This window comes from Taudactylus pleione, unplaced genomic scaffold, assembly GCF_031769625.1.
Source record: "Taudactylus pleione unplaced genomic scaffold, aTauple2 ptg000129l, whole genome shotgun sequence".
In the NCBI taxonomy this organism is placed as follows: Eukaryota; Metazoa; Chordata; class Amphibia; order Anura; family Myobatrachidae; genus Taudactylus; species Taudactylus pleione.
The window spans coordinates 8,332,670-8,350,593 of record NW_028284531.1 but is presented as its reverse complement, the minus strand read 5'-3'; the positions used below and the strand labels follow the sequence as shown (position 1 = coordinate 8,350,593).

Sequence of the window (17,924 nt, the reverse complement as noted above, 5' to 3'; positions counted from 1 at the left end):
GGGCTTATTCATGTTCGGGCTTCCGGCGTCGGTATTTCACCCGGCGGGTATTTAGCCACTGGGATATCATACCCAACCCTTTTCTTCTTGTTAATTTACAATGCATGCCCATTTTTACTAAAAGTACCTTTTTTGTCATTAAAGTTTCCAGGTGTGTCCTCGAACATTAATAGACAGATCTAACTTTTACTTGTTGGAATATATCACTAGCGCTAGGCTGTAATGCGAGTTCACCTCTACTTGGGGTTATTTTGAATGTGAATTTATTGGGATGAGTTGCCAGTTTTCTTGCTTCTCTATTCTTTTCTGCAGAGAGTACACTTACTGAGTGTCACAGGTTGTACCAGATGTTCCTTGTGGGGAACACTTGGGTCATCGTTTATTCAGTGTAAACCTGTTTGCTATATTTTTAATTAAATAGAAGATTATTGCAGTATGTCAACCTGACAACATAACAGCACAATCAATACCTGACTGATCAATTTGTACATAGCTCTGAAGCGTCTCTTGGTGTAGCTGCATCTATATGTTCCACCCATCAGGTATTCTATCACAAGTCCAACATCCAGGAGACTGATCTTGTACTGTGCTGAGAGTTTACCCTGAAACGAGACCAACAGTAAAGTGTGTCAGGAGACCTATAGAAAACGTGCACTTACTTATTAAATATGTACTAACTTTTTTTTACGTTGCCTTTGCAGTTGTCTGATAGAAATAAACTACAAATGTATAAATTAATATTTCTGCTGCATGACTGTACCCAGTTTATACAAACGTAGAGCACTATGCCAGTTTGTGTGACATAAATTAAGAGCTCAGCCCTGGGGAGGAGAGGGAGGTGGTGACAGCCCATAGGACGCGGTGTGTGTGTTATGGGGGCAATCACCATGATCACCCCCTCCTTCTGGATCCACCACTGGTGCATATCCAGAACAGTGAGTGCAAACATTTGCGCCAATGCAGATTTGTGTTATTCTACCATTTATATGAGTTTGTACCTAGAGGTGGGAGGGAAATAGTGCAAGAAAGAACTTTGTAATGTGTCTCCATTACTAACATATTTGATGAGGTGGAGAAAGTATTTCTGAAAATTTCTGGCCAGTCATCTTCTACTAATCCATGTAGATCGGTTTCTCAATCACTTGGGCCTAACAGAAAAAAGGCATTCAGTCAACATTGTATAAATAGAGGAAAAAGGGTGCGATGGAGACTCTTGAGACATACACATATTTTCAAATGGGGTAGTCCCCCGCCTATATGCTTTAGGGGGGCCTTAAGCTTGAGAGAAAGTATTTTAATAGAATATATTTCCAAATCTCACTATTAGGCAAAGCCCCCTTAGCTTGAATAGAGGGGAAACTCATGACCCCTGATCCATCAAACAAATGGTTCACCTTAAGAATCCCCTGTGAGCGCCACAGTCGAAATTAGTTATTCGAAATCCCGGGATACCAAATAGAGGGGTTAAAGGAGAAGGGATAGGGGAAAGGAGAGGTTGAGAACGGAAACGCCCCCAGCAAGAGACAGTTGGACCTAGGTAAAGGATGTGTAACCCGGGGAAGAACCGGAGGACAGAGATGCTGCTTCGATATCAGCCCACTGCTTCCTATTATGTAGTCTACTCCATTCCATGACCCTCGTGAGTAGGACTGTATGATAATAAGAGAGGAAATGTGGCAGTTGTAAGCCCCCTTGATGCTTCCTCCTATAAAGTACCTCATGCTTGAAGCGAGGTTTACAGCCCGCCCAAACAAAGTAACGAACAATACGATGAAGCGCAGTAAACCAGGAACAGGGTATTTTAATGGGGAGAGTTTGTAGGAGCTAAAGGACCCTAGGCAGCACATTCATTTTAATAACTCCTATCTTAACTGTCCATGAGATCCTCTTGGAACGCCAGGTAAAGAGATTTGTTCAAAGCTTAGCAAGCAGAGGGAGAAAATTAGAAGAGAATACTTGTGAGAGGTCTTTGTGAAGTATCACTACAAGATATTTTATATGTGTACGGTGCCAGAAAAATGGCAGAAAGATTGTATGTCATTCTTGCATGTCTGATCTACTGTGAGATTAAGCGCAATTGATTTGGACAAATTCACTTTAAAATTGGAAAGAGCTTCAAAATTTTTAAACTCCTTAAGGATGTTGGGGATTGGAGTCCGCGGGTTAGTAATTACGGCCAAAAGGTCGTCTGCAAAATGGGCTAGTTTGTATTCCCTCTTTCCAACATTCAACCCAGTTATATTAACATTTAGATGAATGGCCCTCACCAGGGCCTCCATACATAAAACAAATACAGATAAGGGGCAGCCCTGACGAGTGCCATTGGAGATCAAAACTGGTTCAGACAGGTCTCCATTAATCCTCACATGGGCAGAAGGTGCATAATAAAGAGCTCGGATTCTCTGAATGTCTGTCGGACCCAAACCCAGATGCTCCAATACTCCCATTAAAAAAATCCCAGTCTACCCTGTCAAACGCCTTTTTTGCATCTGTAGACAAAAGTATAGCTGGGATCTTCTGGGAAAACGCCACATAGATCAGGTCTAGTACCTTTGTGGCATTGTCCTTGGCTTCGCGACCAGGGACAAATCCCACCTGATCTGAATGGATCAGATTGGGGAGAAACAGTTTGAGGCGGTTAGACATTAGCTTGGCAAAAAGCTTCAGATTTAACAGGGAGATGGGTATGTAACTGGAGCAAAGGGCAGGGTCTTTCCCTTCTTTGGGTATAACTGAGATATGGGCAAGCAGAGAGTGAGAGGAGAAACATGAAAGATCCGAAACCTTATTGAAGGCACGGAGCATCAAGGGGGACAAAACTTCTCTGAACATTTTATAATAGGCAATAGAAAACACATATAGGCCTGGACTTTTACCATTAGGGGTTGATTTAATAACTGTTTCTAGTTGCTCTAAAGTAAATGGCTCCTCAAACGACTCTATCTCTATATCCGACAACATGGGAAAACCAATCTCTTCCAGGTAAGCCTTAATGGAGGCCTTCCGCAATAGCATGACTGCCCCCGCCCTGGAATCTTTTAGATTGTACAACTGGGAATAGTAAGATTGAAATGCCGCAGCAATATCCTTCGTGGAGTTACATAGAGAGCCAGAGGGTGACTTTACATGGGCAATAAATGTGGCTGCACATTGATCATGTAGCGCCTTAGCTAGCAGCCTACCCGGTTTATTCCCCCCAGATAAAGTATAGACTACGACATTTACGGACATCTGATATAATTTTATCTGACATAAGCATGTTAAGCTCATGGCGGGCATCTGAGAGTGCTTGGAAAATCTCAGGAGAAAGGGAGGATTTGATCGAAAGTTCTAAGTCCCCGCCAAAAACCAACACACCTTCAACATGTGCCTGGACACGGTTCAAGGTCCTTTAAAAAAAAGTTGGTTGGGCCATGTTCGGTGTGTATATAGTGACAACAGTAAAGACCTGTGTAAACAGTTTAAACTTTATCAATAAAACCCGGCCTGCAATCAATGGTAAACAAGTGACATCAGTAATGGGAGTATAATTAGCAAATAAAATTGCAACTCCCAGGGATTTGCCCTCAGGATTATTGGAAAAGTATCCACATGGAAAGTCTCTATACCTGAGAGGCGGTGCCGCACCTTCTTCTTCTTGGAGAAACACAACATCAGCCTTTTCAGCCTTCAATTCTCGCAAGGCACGTGACCGCCTCTCAGGAACATTAAGACCCCTCACATTAAAAGAAACAATATTTGACCCTAATAGATTGGTTCAAAAGAATTGAACTATATCGCTCAATGGACGATATAATATTGTCTTCAACTGACCAATCCAAAAACAACTTGAAAATTTGGTCTCCATGGATAGTCTTTTGTGATTCGACGCGTTATAAATCCCTTATGGGACTATTATAAGTAAATATATATCCTACGCACTCTAGATTACTGGATTTTAGATTTTCACTCAGGTTCTTAGGTTCCCGGTGGAAACACCCCCCCCCCTCTCTTTTAATTTGTTATTATTTTTTATAATTTAATTTATTTTATTTTATTTATTTTTTATCACTTCATTTCTATTATTATTATTTTTATTATTACTATTATTACTAAGTTTTATTATTATCTCTGTATTTGTTTTGTTATGTTATACTACTAGGTTAACTACATTTGACAATTTTTATGTGATGGTTTACTAAATGGCCATACTATTTGATTATAGACGCTGAGTCTGTATGGTGTTTACTTTGTAATATTTGGGCTATATTATTTCGAACAATGTTATGAATTATGTACCTTTTCACATGTTATTATGCTTATGTAACTGTTATGTGAAAATTCTTTAATAAAAACTACTTGCAGAAAAAAAAAGAAACAATATTTAAATTAGTCATTACAGGTGGTAAAAGTATTCACTATACAGGGTGTAATGGTAAAGCAATCATTAGTTCCTCAGCAACATTCTCAATAAGTAACCAGTATTGACATGGATAAAAACAAACAGGCATAGGAGCAAAGAGCGAACATACTGTATCTAACAATTAGAGTACAAAAATCTGTTGGACTATACAGGACATTTTGAACAGAAAAAAAAGGGGGGGGGGTAAAATCTATAATAATAAATCCTGTAATAAATGACAAATCCACATAGGGAAAAAATAATATAGTCAAGCCATGGACTGGATCAAGCAACACTTTACTCATGTGACCTGGCTCGGGAGGTTTTAGGGGCATCCAACAGACACCCAAACAAGAACTAGTGTGATATTATAGCTCTCAGAACAACACAGGCTAATCACACCTCATGTAGGAAAGTCCCAAAGTACATATTCAGGTGAACCAAGTTAAATTAAAGCAAAGGACCAAAAAGTCATGTTCCAGCAGCCTGGGATGTCACAGAGGCAGGGGAAGTAGGTTGAAGTCTTCTGCGAGAACATAGGGGGGTTCCTACAATCTGAAAAGGCGTTGTCTTAGAAGGGGTTGGAGGTGGAATGAAACGATCCTGAGGAGATTGCCTGTCCAGAACCTGAACCGGATCAATGTCCTGAGCAGAGCAGAAGAGGCCAATGTCATCAGAGAAACGTAAGGTGACAGTCTTCCCTCCATTATAGCTGTGAGAATAAATGGATAGCCCCATCTGTATTTAATATTGCGGGACCGTAAAACATCAGTTAAGGGTTTGTTTTGATGTCTCAGTTGAAGGGTATGCCAAGAGAGGTCCTGGAAAACCTGCAATGGATGACCATCGAACTTAAAACTGCCCAAATCATGAAGTTTCCGTAAGATTTCGTCTTTCTGCGTGAAATAATGCAGGCAGCAGATCACATCCCTCGGATGCTCGGATTGTAAACCTCTAGGACGTAGGGCTCTATGAGCTCTGTCAAAGACAATGGAATCATTGGGGTCAGGTCCTAAGATTTAGTTGAAAAGTTTTGGTAATACATCCTGCAGGCCATGGTGAGAAATCTCCTCCGGGATACCTAGAACCCTCAGGTTATTTTGATGCCCCCTGTTGTCAAGGTCATCTAAATTGGCTTTAAAATTTTGTATTTCAACAGCTTGCAATTTCACAGTGTCAACAAGGGCATGTTGTAAATCATCCACAACCTCTCCGCGTTCTCCCAACGCCACTATACGAGACCTCAATGTGACAACTCAGTTTTAAGTGAGGCAACCTCTGAGTGCACCACCTCCCGCAACTTATTTTCCAAAGATGCAAAATCTGCTTTAGAAAGGATATCCATTTTAGTGGGCAGGGTTTTAAAGCGTTGCAAAACCCTCTAGAAATCTTGACATTCACCTTGACCAGGAGTAATTGAAAGATCATCAATCCCAGACAGGGTATTAGAAGTTGCAGAGTTGGCCGGTTAGGTAGGACACGAGGAGGCACTCATGATGGGATCTTTTTGAAAGTAGAGGAAGCAACAGAAATCAGCACTGGAGGAGTCCTTAGAAGACGCACCTTTCGACCCCCGATCTCTCCGTCGACTCATGAAAGGACTTCTCAAGTACCAGAGTGTAGGTATGTAGAGTATAAGCTATAACTGTTCCCTTAGTGAAGGAGGCCCAGGAGGGTCAAAAAAGCATGCCAGATGATCAGAGAGGTGGGTCATTTGCAGAGGGAGAAAGAATCCAAGGTATCTATAGCCGCATGAGTATTTAGAAAAGGCAAGTTATTATCATTTTCCACAGTTGATGATGTGTATGGTAGAGTTCATAAAAGAGATTGCTGAGACATCTTTGAACAGGTGCAGTGGCTATCCTCAACCGTTAGTCCCCATAGAGGCACTAGGGACCCACCAAAGGGACCAACACCCCAGCAAGAACTCATATAGCAAAGTAAATCCTTAAGACTTGCTTTGGCAGCAACTGACCACAAGATGGAGTTAATCAGTCACAAATTAATTCACATAATGCTCAAAGACAGTCTCACTTTAGAAAAAAAAGTAACGTTGATTTCAGGTAATAGTGTTAGGATCAAAAGAATGACTGCCTGTGGTGGCCAAGGGGGCATCAGGTCAAAGGGCAGCTCAGCTCCACAGCTGGGATAGGGGAAGCAGATAACGCAGGCAGTTATTTAGTATGTCTTGCAGGCAGGGGAGGCATATAGGAACAGCCCCAGGGAGATACACTACCACCTCACAGGAGAGAATAGGAGGGGGACTGCCTGAAGAGCCCCTGAGTAGGCTGCAGTAGTTCCATTGAATTCATCAGTCACGGACCTGCCGGCAGCTACAGAGTTTCAGGAGTACACTCCATTGGAGGAATCCAAGATGGCGGGTGTTCCCTGAGACCGGTAGCCGGCTACTGCAAAGGAGATACAGGTGACGATGAAGGAGTCCAGGTGCCCGAAGGGTGAGTGCGGAAACTTGCCAGTTATATACCGCTGGGCAGCAGTAAGAGGGACAGGTAGCACTGCCGCTATGGGTGTAATCCCCATTGCGGGCGTCAGGGCCACTTCAGAAATTAAGTCCCTGGGTTGTATGGTGATGGCAGGCCACAACCCGCAAAGAGGTAGGAGACCTCCTCTAGCTCCATGATCACCACCACTTGGGACGCAGCTGGTGTATGGACACTGGGGAGACACTTTTAGTGGCCAGAAAGAAAGACAGGTGTTGGTAAGTGCGAATATTGGTGCCCCAGGCATGGAGCCCCAGTACAGCACGCCTGTTCTCGATGGCTGCCAAGCCACGCCCCCCTTTTCCTAGGTTATTAAACTAATAATCTTAATAAGATGATTAAACCCAATATATTACAATAAATAAAGTTAGTAACTTTTCTATGTGTCTCAGTATTCTCAGGACCATCTCTCCTTTTCCACTCAAAATATTTTAATTAATATTAAATTACAATATTAATTTCTAAATCATTAAACCTTTGAAGGCCCCAAATTAATACAACAATAAATCTTATTTATTACATGAAACTAAGTAAGTGGTGGATTATGATGGTCAGAGCATAATTTGGATCACAAACATTATGGGAGCCCTAAACATTGGAAAGCCTAATGCCATACACACCATTGAACTCTACAATATACTACATCTCACACTTTCTGCACTAAAACCTCTACCAGGTGTAGTATATTTTGCCGACATTCAGCACGTCGACATGTTCTGGATGTCGACATTCAAGATATTGACATTTACAGAATGTCGATATGTGAAATGAATGTCAAGACCGACATAATGTTGACATTGCCAGAATGTTGACATGGTGAAAGTTGACAGTCAGCATGATGACAATGGGATTTGCAGATCAGTCTTACTCTGAGCCTCACACTAACTCTAATGGCAGCCTAACCCAAATTTCACATTAACACTAATCTTAAAATGTTGTGTTGACCTTCCGACTCTTGACATTGACAATGTTGACACTCCAACAATGTGGACATTATGGCAGTGTCGACATTGTGAATGCCAAAATTCTGTACATGTTGACATTCTGAATGTTGACAAACTGACTGCATACCCATCTACCTACACCACTAGACAGCACACATTACACCAAATGTCACAGTTCCTACACTCAGACCTTTATGTACACAATTAAACAAACAACACACACATACTGTATCACCCAGTCTATGCACAATTAATAATAGTGTGTCTTTCTGACATAACTCTGTGTAGTGACAATAGGAGTTCCCCAAGGTTCTGTTCTTGGACCTCTCCTTTTCTCCCTTTATATGTCCTCTTTAGGTGAACTCATTAACTCCTTTGACCTCCAAAATCATCTCTATGCTGATGATACTCAAATTTACCTTTCCACCCCTGAGCTCTCCCCCTCGCTCCTTACCCGTATCTCCAATTGTCTCTCTGCTGTCTCTTCGTGGATGTCCCAGCGCTTTCTTAAACTTAACATGTCTAAGACTGAGCTTATCATCTTCCCACCCTATTCCTCTACCTCACTTCCGACAATTTCATTATCTATTGATGGCATAACTATCGCCTCTAGCCCCAAAGTGCGCTGTCTTGGAGTTATCCTAGACTCCTCCCTCTCATTTAAACCACACATTCAGCACCTCTCGCAGTCCTGCCGTCTCCACCTAAAAAATTTCTCCAGGATTAGACCCTTCCTCACCTAAGATGCCACTAAAACCCTCATCCACTCACTGGTCATCTCCAGATTGGACTGCTGCAACCTTCTCCTAGCTGGCCTCCCAGTCTCTCACCTCTCTCCACTACAATCAGTTCTCAATGCTGCTGCTCAGCTCATCTTCCTCTCCAGACATTCTACATCTGCTTCCCCTCTCCTTCAAGCCCTACAATGGCTCCCCTTCCCCTTCAGATGCCAATTCAAGGTTCTTACACTCACCTACAAAGCCCTCAAAAAATCCTCTCCCACATACATTTCTGACCTCCCGTCCACTTCGCTCATCTAATGCATGCCGCCTCTCTTGCAAACTGATTACTTCCTCCCACTCCCGCATCCAAGATTTTGCCCATGCTGCTCCCTACCTTTGGAATGCTCTCCCTCTCCCTATCAGACTCTCCACCTCTCTACAAATCTTCAAATGGGCTCTCAAGACCCACTACTTTATCAAGGCCTTCCAGCTCTCATCCTAACCCACCTCATGCTCTTTCCTCACTATCTTCCCCTTCTGTGTCACGCCTGTTTGTCTGCCCTCCCCTTTAGAATGTAAGCTCTCACGAGCAGGGACCTATTCCCTCATGTGGTTCTCTTTACATTTTCTTTGACTCTTTTCTCCCCATAAGGGCACCTAACACATGACTGCCAACTCCCTGCTGCTTATTGTGAGTGTCTAACTGCTATTGCAGCAATGTATATAAATTGTGTCCTTGTCCTAAGAAAGGATAATAATAATAATAATAATAGGCTATTATCATTTCACAGAGTTATGTAAGAAAAACACACATCACACTACGTCGTACTATGTCCACCTACCTGCTTATTATTACGCTCTCCAAACTCTGCACTTCATCCATAAACTTGCATAACAAACTCACACTGTACCGCCTCAAGCACTTCACAGCGCCTGGCTAATCCATAATCAGCCTAAATATATTTAGCTGTCATGGTTTGTCACTGCAAATATTGCAATATAAGACATTCACAGCACTTCAGCTGTATATGCATCTAAAACCACCCTCAACTGCCAACCTGGCTAGAGGGAATGACTGACTTTTGTCAGTAAAGACTATATCAATGAAAACACCCAGGAGTATATTTACTAAAGTGAGAGTTTTTAGAAGTGGAGATATTGCCCATAGCAACCAATCAGATTCTAGCTATTATCTTCTAGAAGGTGCTAGATAAATGTTAAGTAGAATCTGATTGGTTGCTATAGGCAACATCTCCACTAATTTAAAGAGACCGAACATCGAGGCCATTAAAGGTCCGTATAGGTGAACACCTTAGAAACATGCACTTTAAAAAAGATTCACAAATGTTTGGTTTCTGAAATAAATAATTTTTATGGGATATGTGCAATAAAAAAACAGGACAGAGGACAAGATGTACCTGAAAAATTAGCGAGAACAGAAATAAAATTAAATTTATTGTTTTAACACTTTATGTCCCATAGGTCTCAATTAAGATTTTGAGCTAAAATGGTTTTAATAGTGTTTTTACTAGTATTTATTGCGATTTTTGCACGTTTCATCCAACCTCTGCACCCATACAATAAAACCTGGCCAAAATTACCTATTAGAAGGCCTATATGGTATGTGGTTGTACATATATCGTTTGCCCTTATTAAAAATGACCCCTTTCTAATTATTCCCTTTCTAAATATTTCCTCTTTAAATTATCTTCTGGAACACTATTTATCTTAGAATGTTTTTAAACTGTTTATTATACTATTTTATGATGCCTAAAGATGGTGGCTTTGAACTAGTACTAATCAATGGTTATGTCTAGACTGTACAGGGCTGATGGCCCTGTGACGTCACACCCACGTGACTCGGCCTGAAAGGGGGAGGGGCGGGGATGCTAACGGGGGACCAGAACTGTCCCCTCGTGGGCTCGCTACGCTCACCACGCTTCGGGCACGGTGGCTCGCTGCGCTCGCCACAAATATATATTCCCCCTCTATGCCCTAGTGGATGGTAACGCAGGAGCGGTCCAGCCTCCTGCAGCGGTCACATGGTGTCTACGTCACAGAGGTCCTTTCTCCAACTTGGAAATAGCAGCAACCAATAATCAATACCGCGTTTTTAATCTGCTAAGTAGATTACACTTCCGGCTCCACGGGCAAATAATGCAAGGGAACGACAGTTCCCAGTAACCAACAGGATAGTTTGTAAGCACGTCCACTTCCGGTCCCTCGGGGGATGAGGTATGTAGTTACTGGACGTGAAAGACGCACACACTTCCGGGTCCGCGGGGCTAATACATGCGAGCGCCGGAAGCAGTGAGGACATGGGGATGGTAATGAAAGTTACACCACGGATGCCCATGCAGACGGACTAGGCTATGTATTCAAGTGGGTGTCTCTTAATTTCTGTCCAAATCAGACAGACAGCTCTAACAGCCTAAGACTGATTAAACAGCTCTAGCAGCTTATTACCTATTGACAGCCAGATTATTTGAGGATAATTTCAAATGTTATTTTTTATTCATATGTGTAAGGAAAGTGCATTCAACTTGTTTTTATTGATACATAAATACTATGAGATGTTTTTATATTATAATGTATCTTTATAATGTGTTTTGTATATTGCATTGTTAATGAACACCATGTGATAACTATGTGACTGATTAACAGTGGTATAAATACCAGTTAATTCAGCATTCCCCTATACCTTTATAAAGACCACAGGATGGTTGAAACATGTTGGTGAAGGGGAACTCTGCAACTGTTCTGTGACGTATAAGGAGGACCAAACATTCCAGCTGGTGGCATACCCGGGTTTATTTAAAAAACACTGCTTGAATTGGGGAGAGCATTGTAGGCACTTATGATTTTTTTTACATTAATAAAAGGTTTTATGCTATGTTGCTTTTCTCTCATTTTCTATACATGCATTGGGAGTGGTACTTCCTACATTGGAAATCTTGAGAGACAACATTAAGCCCGAGGACAACAGAAAGGTTCCTGTGGATCAAAGGATATATGAATGACAATGAACTTTTAAACTATAATCTTCATATTTTACTACTTGACGTTTCCTATCAATCCAAGGCACTTATATGAGTCATCTTTATTTCTCTTTTGCAATTGTGTCTGCACGAGTGTTAGGTGTCACTCGCAAAGACTGACTTGTGATCAATGGTCGAAGTGGGAATTTTATAGTGGGGGTATGGAAAATCTAAGGTTGCACTTATGTGCGCACTGAAGGCGCGCATGCACCGGAAAAGGGTGCATATCATTATGACGCACTCTTTTTCAGTAGTATAGTGTACCACACCGTAGTACCCCTTATACACATTATGCCACATAATAGTAGTGCCCCCTATGCAATGCCCACAGTAGTTGTGCCCTTTATGCCATGCCCACAGTAGTTGTGCCCTTATACAATGCCCACAGTTGTAGTGCCCTTATACAATGCCCCCTATGCAGTGCCCACAGTAGTAGTGCTCTTTATACAACACCCTCCTATGCAGTGCCCACAGTAGTAGTGCTCCTTATAGTAGTGACCCCTGTACATTGTCCCACAGTAGTAGTGCCCCTATACAATGCCCACAGTAGTGCCCAGAGTAATAGTGCCTATATTAGTGCCCCATGTAGTAGTGCCCCTTGAAGTAGTACCCATAGTAGTAACAGTAGTGCCCATAGTAGTAGCAGTAGTTCCCCTTGAAGTAGTGCCCATAGTAGTAGTAGTAGTAGTCGTAGTGCCCATAGTAGTAGTGCCCCTTGAAGTAAAGCCCCCTTACACATAAATACACAGACAAACACACATAAAATCATACTTACGTGAAGCCCAGCTCCAGTGCCCGCCGCTGTCCGCCAGCTCCTCGCTCTGCACTGTGGGAAAGGACTCCCACAGTACACAGTGCATAGTCCTCTCCCGTCTGCTCCGCGCTCTGCACTGTGGGAGAGGGAGAGACGACACGACGTCTCTACACACTGCAGGAGCCGGGAGGCGGAGCTCAGTAGTGAGCTCCGTCCTCCGGCTGCAGGGAAGGAGACGCCGGGCGCCTGCTGGTAACACAAACTCAGCAGGTGCCCGGCATATGGAGAAGGCAGCATCAGCGCCTTATCCATATGCCTCTCGGCGGCAGGCGGGTCAGTGATGGTAGTGCCGATATGCCATACTCACTTCGAGCACTGCTTGTGATAGTTCCTTTGCGCATGATACAGACATCACTGTTTTGATAATTAAGATATCATTCATTTGATAGTTCTCTTGACTAATAATTGTCTCAAATGACTGTATTTAATACCAAAACCCTGACACCATCCATAGATCTGTTGCTTTCCATGCCACTTATGTCATACAGTAAGTAGCTCAAAAAGAAAGAACACTTTTTAAAAACTGATCAGGGGGCACCGATTAATATTTGTGGATTAGATTATCCAAATTTAGGTTACATAAGTAAGTGGTGCCAATTGCGAATGTATATTTGAAGTCACCCCCGTTGCAATGTACTCACGGCTGCAGCTACCTTTAGACAGGCCTAGGGGAACAAATGAGGTGGGAGGGGGGAGTGTTGGGGAGCCCCAAGTAGGACACAGGACCTGTATATAAAATTACTCAAAATCTCTATGGAAGTAAAGTGAGGAGGACGTGCTGGTATTTTATGCCTTTCTCACTGTGTAATTCCATATAGTGAAGAGCAAGGTTTATAGAAATGACTCTGTGCTGTCTTCACACATGTAGAATAAAACACCATACTGAGAAATACACCTCAGTGTGATATATGTGTATGTCATCATTGGTGCAGCCCATTGTGTTATCATCCATCTGCCATTGGGACATCACCTATTTCATGTGTTCATGAGTCACATAACAATTCTCATCTGTGCAACTTCACTCATCATTAGATGATGTATTTAGGTGACATAAGCGCGATGTGTACCATTGTGATGTCAACTGTGATATGAACCATTTTAATGATACCTGGCTAGTCATTCAGTTGTGATGTAGAGGGAGATAGATCAAGCATTTTACAGAGTGGAGAAGTTGTCCATAGCCACCAATCATATTCTAACTGTCATTTGATAGAATATACTTTATAAATGCCCACTAGAAGCTGAATGGTAGCTATGGGCAATGCCTCAATTTGTCCACTTCTACGCTCTTTAGGAGGCTTGATACATCTCCCCCACAGAGTAACTATGTCATCAGAAATGTCACCTTGACAACAGTGATTCCAGTAACTGCATGCTGCCAGCGATGATGACATTAATGCTGGCACTGCCTGTGAAGCTATCAATGCCATCCTTTAAAAATATCATTTAGACTGAACCATAGGTATGCAGTCACTGTGTCACTGTTTAACATGTTGACATTCACAATGTTGACAGTATTAGGTTGACATTGATAATGTTGACATGGTTAAAATGTTATCATCTTTACTGTCAACAACGGCAAAATGTTGACATTTCCGGGAGGTTGGGGTTAGCCTTAGGGTTGCGATTAGGGTTATGGTTAGAGTTACCGCTAGGGACAGAATCAGTAGAACATGGTATGTCGACATTAATCAGTACTACTCCAACGCTTATCTACCTTTGCCCCCTCCCTACCCCCAGTACTGCATGCCCCTAACCCCCTCCTTGCTCCCAGTACTGCGCCAGCTGCTATCTACCCTTGCCTCTTCCCTACTCCCAGCACTGCCTGTCCATAGCTCCCTCCTTGCCCTCCAGCACTGTCACAGTTGCTGTCTTCACTTACCCCTCCCTACCCATGGCACTGCCTGCCCTTACTACCCTCTACCACAACTTCTCCCTGCCTTTACCCCCAGCTCTACCCCAACTGCTGCTTGGCCTTAACCCCCTCTACCCAAACTGCTACCTGCCCCCAGCACTGTCCCAACTCAAGGGCATATTAAGAGAGGAGGGGGCCCATGTTCACTCCCCGTCCAGGGCCCCCTCCTCTCTCTCAGTGAACTGACAGCAGCAGTAGACTCCAGGCATTAAAGTGTGCCCGGAGTCTACTGCGCATGCGCAGTTCACTGGGAAAATGGAATGGCAGCCATTTTCCTGGTGATTACCTAGTGCGTAGGCGCAAAACGCCGGGAAAATGCCCGCAGTGGCCATTTTCCAGGCGTTTTCTGTAGTGCTCCTCGGTGGGACATTGGAGAGGTAAGTATGAAAAAAAAAGTATGGGTGCAGGGTGTGCAGTGCGGGCCCACCCTGGCCACAGGGGCCCGTGTGCACCGCACACCCTGCACCCAGGATAAATACGCCCCTGTCCCAACTGCTGCCTGCCCTCGCCTCCCATAATATGTGATAAACTGTGGAGTAGGACTCCAATCTTTTTTTTTTTTTGCTCAGCGCGATCACTGGTAATTACAAACTTTGTGTGATATCAATCAGACACATTCTCAGCTGCCCATCACACCCTGTGGGAAGCTGCAGGGGCGGATTTACCGCTAGGCAACCAAAGCGGCTGCCTAGGGCCCGGCGGGTCCCAAAGGGCCCGTGGACGGGCCCCCCTGAAAGCCGGCCCTGCTGCACTGCAGCAGGCAGTATAGTAGCAGCCCAACAGGGGAGGAGGCGGAGTTACAGCCCAGGAGCCGGGTGCCGCGATCGGAGATCAGCTCTGATCAGGCAAGAGTTCTGTGTTTGTAGAGGCCCTCTGACATCCTGTAGCCGCCCGCGGCGCCGATGCAATAAATGTTTTTTTGCTACAGCGCGCGCGCCGTGCAGAGAGAGACTGCTGTAGAGGAGCCGCAGAAGTGGAGCATTAGGGAGAACCTGAGTATGGTGAGTGTGCAGTCTCTCGGCCAGGCAGATTTTATTTCTTTTTACTAATTAAATTTGAAGCACTGGGACCTACAGTATGTGTACTATATATACATGTGTGTATATTTGTGCTGTAATATTTCATATATATACAGTCAGGTCCATAAATATTGGGACATTGACAGAATTTTCAGATTTTGGCCTCTATTCACCACCACAATGGTTTTGAAATGAAACAAACAAGATGTGCTATAACTGCAGACTTTCAGATTTAATTTGAGGGTAATTACATCCAAATCGGGTGAACGGTGTAGGAATTACAACAGTTTCAATATGTGCCTCCCACTTTTTAAGGGGCCAAAAGTAATGGGACTATCAACTCAAAAGCTATTTCATGGACAGGTGTGGGCTATTCCCTCATTATTTCATTATCAATTAAGCAGGTAAAAGGTCTGGAGTTGATTCTAGGTGTGACATTTGCATTTGGAATCAGTTGCTGTCAACTCTCAATATGAGATCCAAAGAGTTGTCACTATCAGTGAAGCAAGCCATCATTAGGCTGAAAAATCAAAACAAAGAGAGATAGCAAAAACATTAGGTGTGGCCAAATCAACTGTTTGGAACATTCTTAAAAAGAAAGAACGCATCGGAGAGCTCAGCAACACCAAAAGACCCAGAAGACCACGGAAAACAACTGTGGTGGATGACAAAAGAATTATTTCCCTGGTGAAGAAAAACCCCTTCACAACAGTTGGCCAAATCAAGAACACTCTCCAGGAGGTAGATGTATATGTGTCAAAGTCAACAATCAAGAGAAGACTTCACAAGAGTGAATATAGAGGGTTCACAACAAGATGCAAACCATTGGTGTGCCACAAAAACAGGAAGACCAGATTAGAGTTTGCCAAACAACATCTAAAAAAGCCATTACAGTTCTGGAACAACATCCTATGGACAGATGAGACAAAGATCAACTTGTACCAGAGTGATGGGAAGAGAAGAGAAGGAAAGGAACTGCTCATGGTCCAAAACATACCACCTCATCAGTGAAGCATGGTGGTGGTAGTGTCATGGCGTGGGCATGTATGGCTGCCAATGGAACTGGTTCCCTTGTATTTATTGATGATGTGACTGCTGACAAAAGCAGCAGAATTAATTCTGAAGTGTTTCGGGCAATATTATATGCTCATATTCAGTCAAACGCTTCAGAACTCATTGGACGGCGCTTCACAGTGCAGATGGACAATGACCCGAAGCATACTGCAAAACCAACCAAAGAGTTTTTTAAGGCTAAAAAGTGGAATGTTATGCAATGGCCAAGTCAATCCCCTGACCTGAATCTGATTGAGCATGCATTTCACTTGATGAAGACAAAACTGAAGGGAAAATGCCCCAAGAACAAGCAGGAACTGAAGACATTTGCAGTAGAGGCCTGGCAGAGCATCACCAGGGATGAAACCCAGCGTCTGGTGATGTCTATGTGTTCCAGACTTCAGGCTGTAATTGCCTGCAAAGGATTTGCAACAAAGTATTAAAAACTGAAAGTTAGATTTAGGATTGTTTAGTTTGTCCCATTACTTTTGGCCCCTTAAAAAGTGGGAGGCACATATAGAAACCGTTGTAATTCCTACACCGTTCACCTGATTTGGATGTAATTACCCTCAAATTAAATCTGAAAGTCTGCAGTTAAATCACATCTTGCTTGTTTCATTTCAAAGCCACTGTGGTGGTGAATAGAGGCCAAAATCTGAAAATTCTGTCAATGTCCCAATATTTATGGACCTGACTGTGTGTAATATATATATATATATATATATATATATATATATATTGTGATAGGATCACTGGTAAAGTGGTCTGTGGCAGGGACATTTATCCCAGATTCCTGTCCTATGTGTTTAAAATCCCCAGGAGAAAGTCTGCAGTGTAGCAGGCTTGAGTTTCGGCTTTTTGAAAAGCCGGTTTGGGACCTGGGGGTTGTGGGTGAGAGGAGAGGGAGGGCTCCACCCACGGCCACTCCAGGTTTTGGTTCTCGCAGCCTGGTTACAGGCTTGATTGGGTTCCCACCTGAGAGTGGCCAATATAAGCCTAGTGTGTTGAGGGCTGATTGTCTCACCTGGGAGAGCAGACAGGGAGTTTGCTCAGAGACACTTGGAAAACCTATCTGTGAGTACTGTGCTGTGCTTTGTTGCTGGCGAGGGCATTAGGCCCTGCCAGGTTCTGGTAGTGAGGGAACTACCTGTAAAGTTAGTGCCCCGATAGGGCTAGGATTTACGTTTATGTTTTCTTTGTGTTATTTCTGACATTGTACAATAAAGACTGGCGCCGACCAGCTTGTACTTGCATCCAGACTGGTGTGCTGCTTCCCTGCTGCTGTGTGTGTGTGTAAGGAAGGAGTCCTCTACCCAGGAGAGGGACCCCCTAACCTAACTGTGTCACAATATATATATATATGCTCCAAGTGTGAACCGGCACTCACAAGTATTGGAAATGCGAACCAGGGTGCCTTCTGTGCAAATTGGATATCAGAAAAAAAGATCAGCGGCACTCCCGGATTTATATCATAGTGGAAAATGACTTTAATGCATGCCTAACAGCCCACAGGCTTTTTTTCGGATATATATATGCA

At 43.3% G+C, this 17,924-nt stretch overlaps 1 protein-coding gene across 1 annotated transcript in view; it reads right to left on the bottom strand.

Annotated features, from left to right (window-relative positions):
- LOC148523618 (transient receptor potential cation channel subfamily M member 7-like) overlaps window positions 1-17,924 on the bottom strand; it is a 166,757-nt gene that overhangs the window by 119,279 nt on the left and 29,554 nt on the right. The window contains exon 10 of the mRNA XM_088472824.1: window positions 471-602. Coding sequence (XP_088328950.1) covers window positions 471-602 — 132 coding nt within the window. The remainder of the gene's footprint in view (window positions 1-470; window positions 603-17,924) is intronic.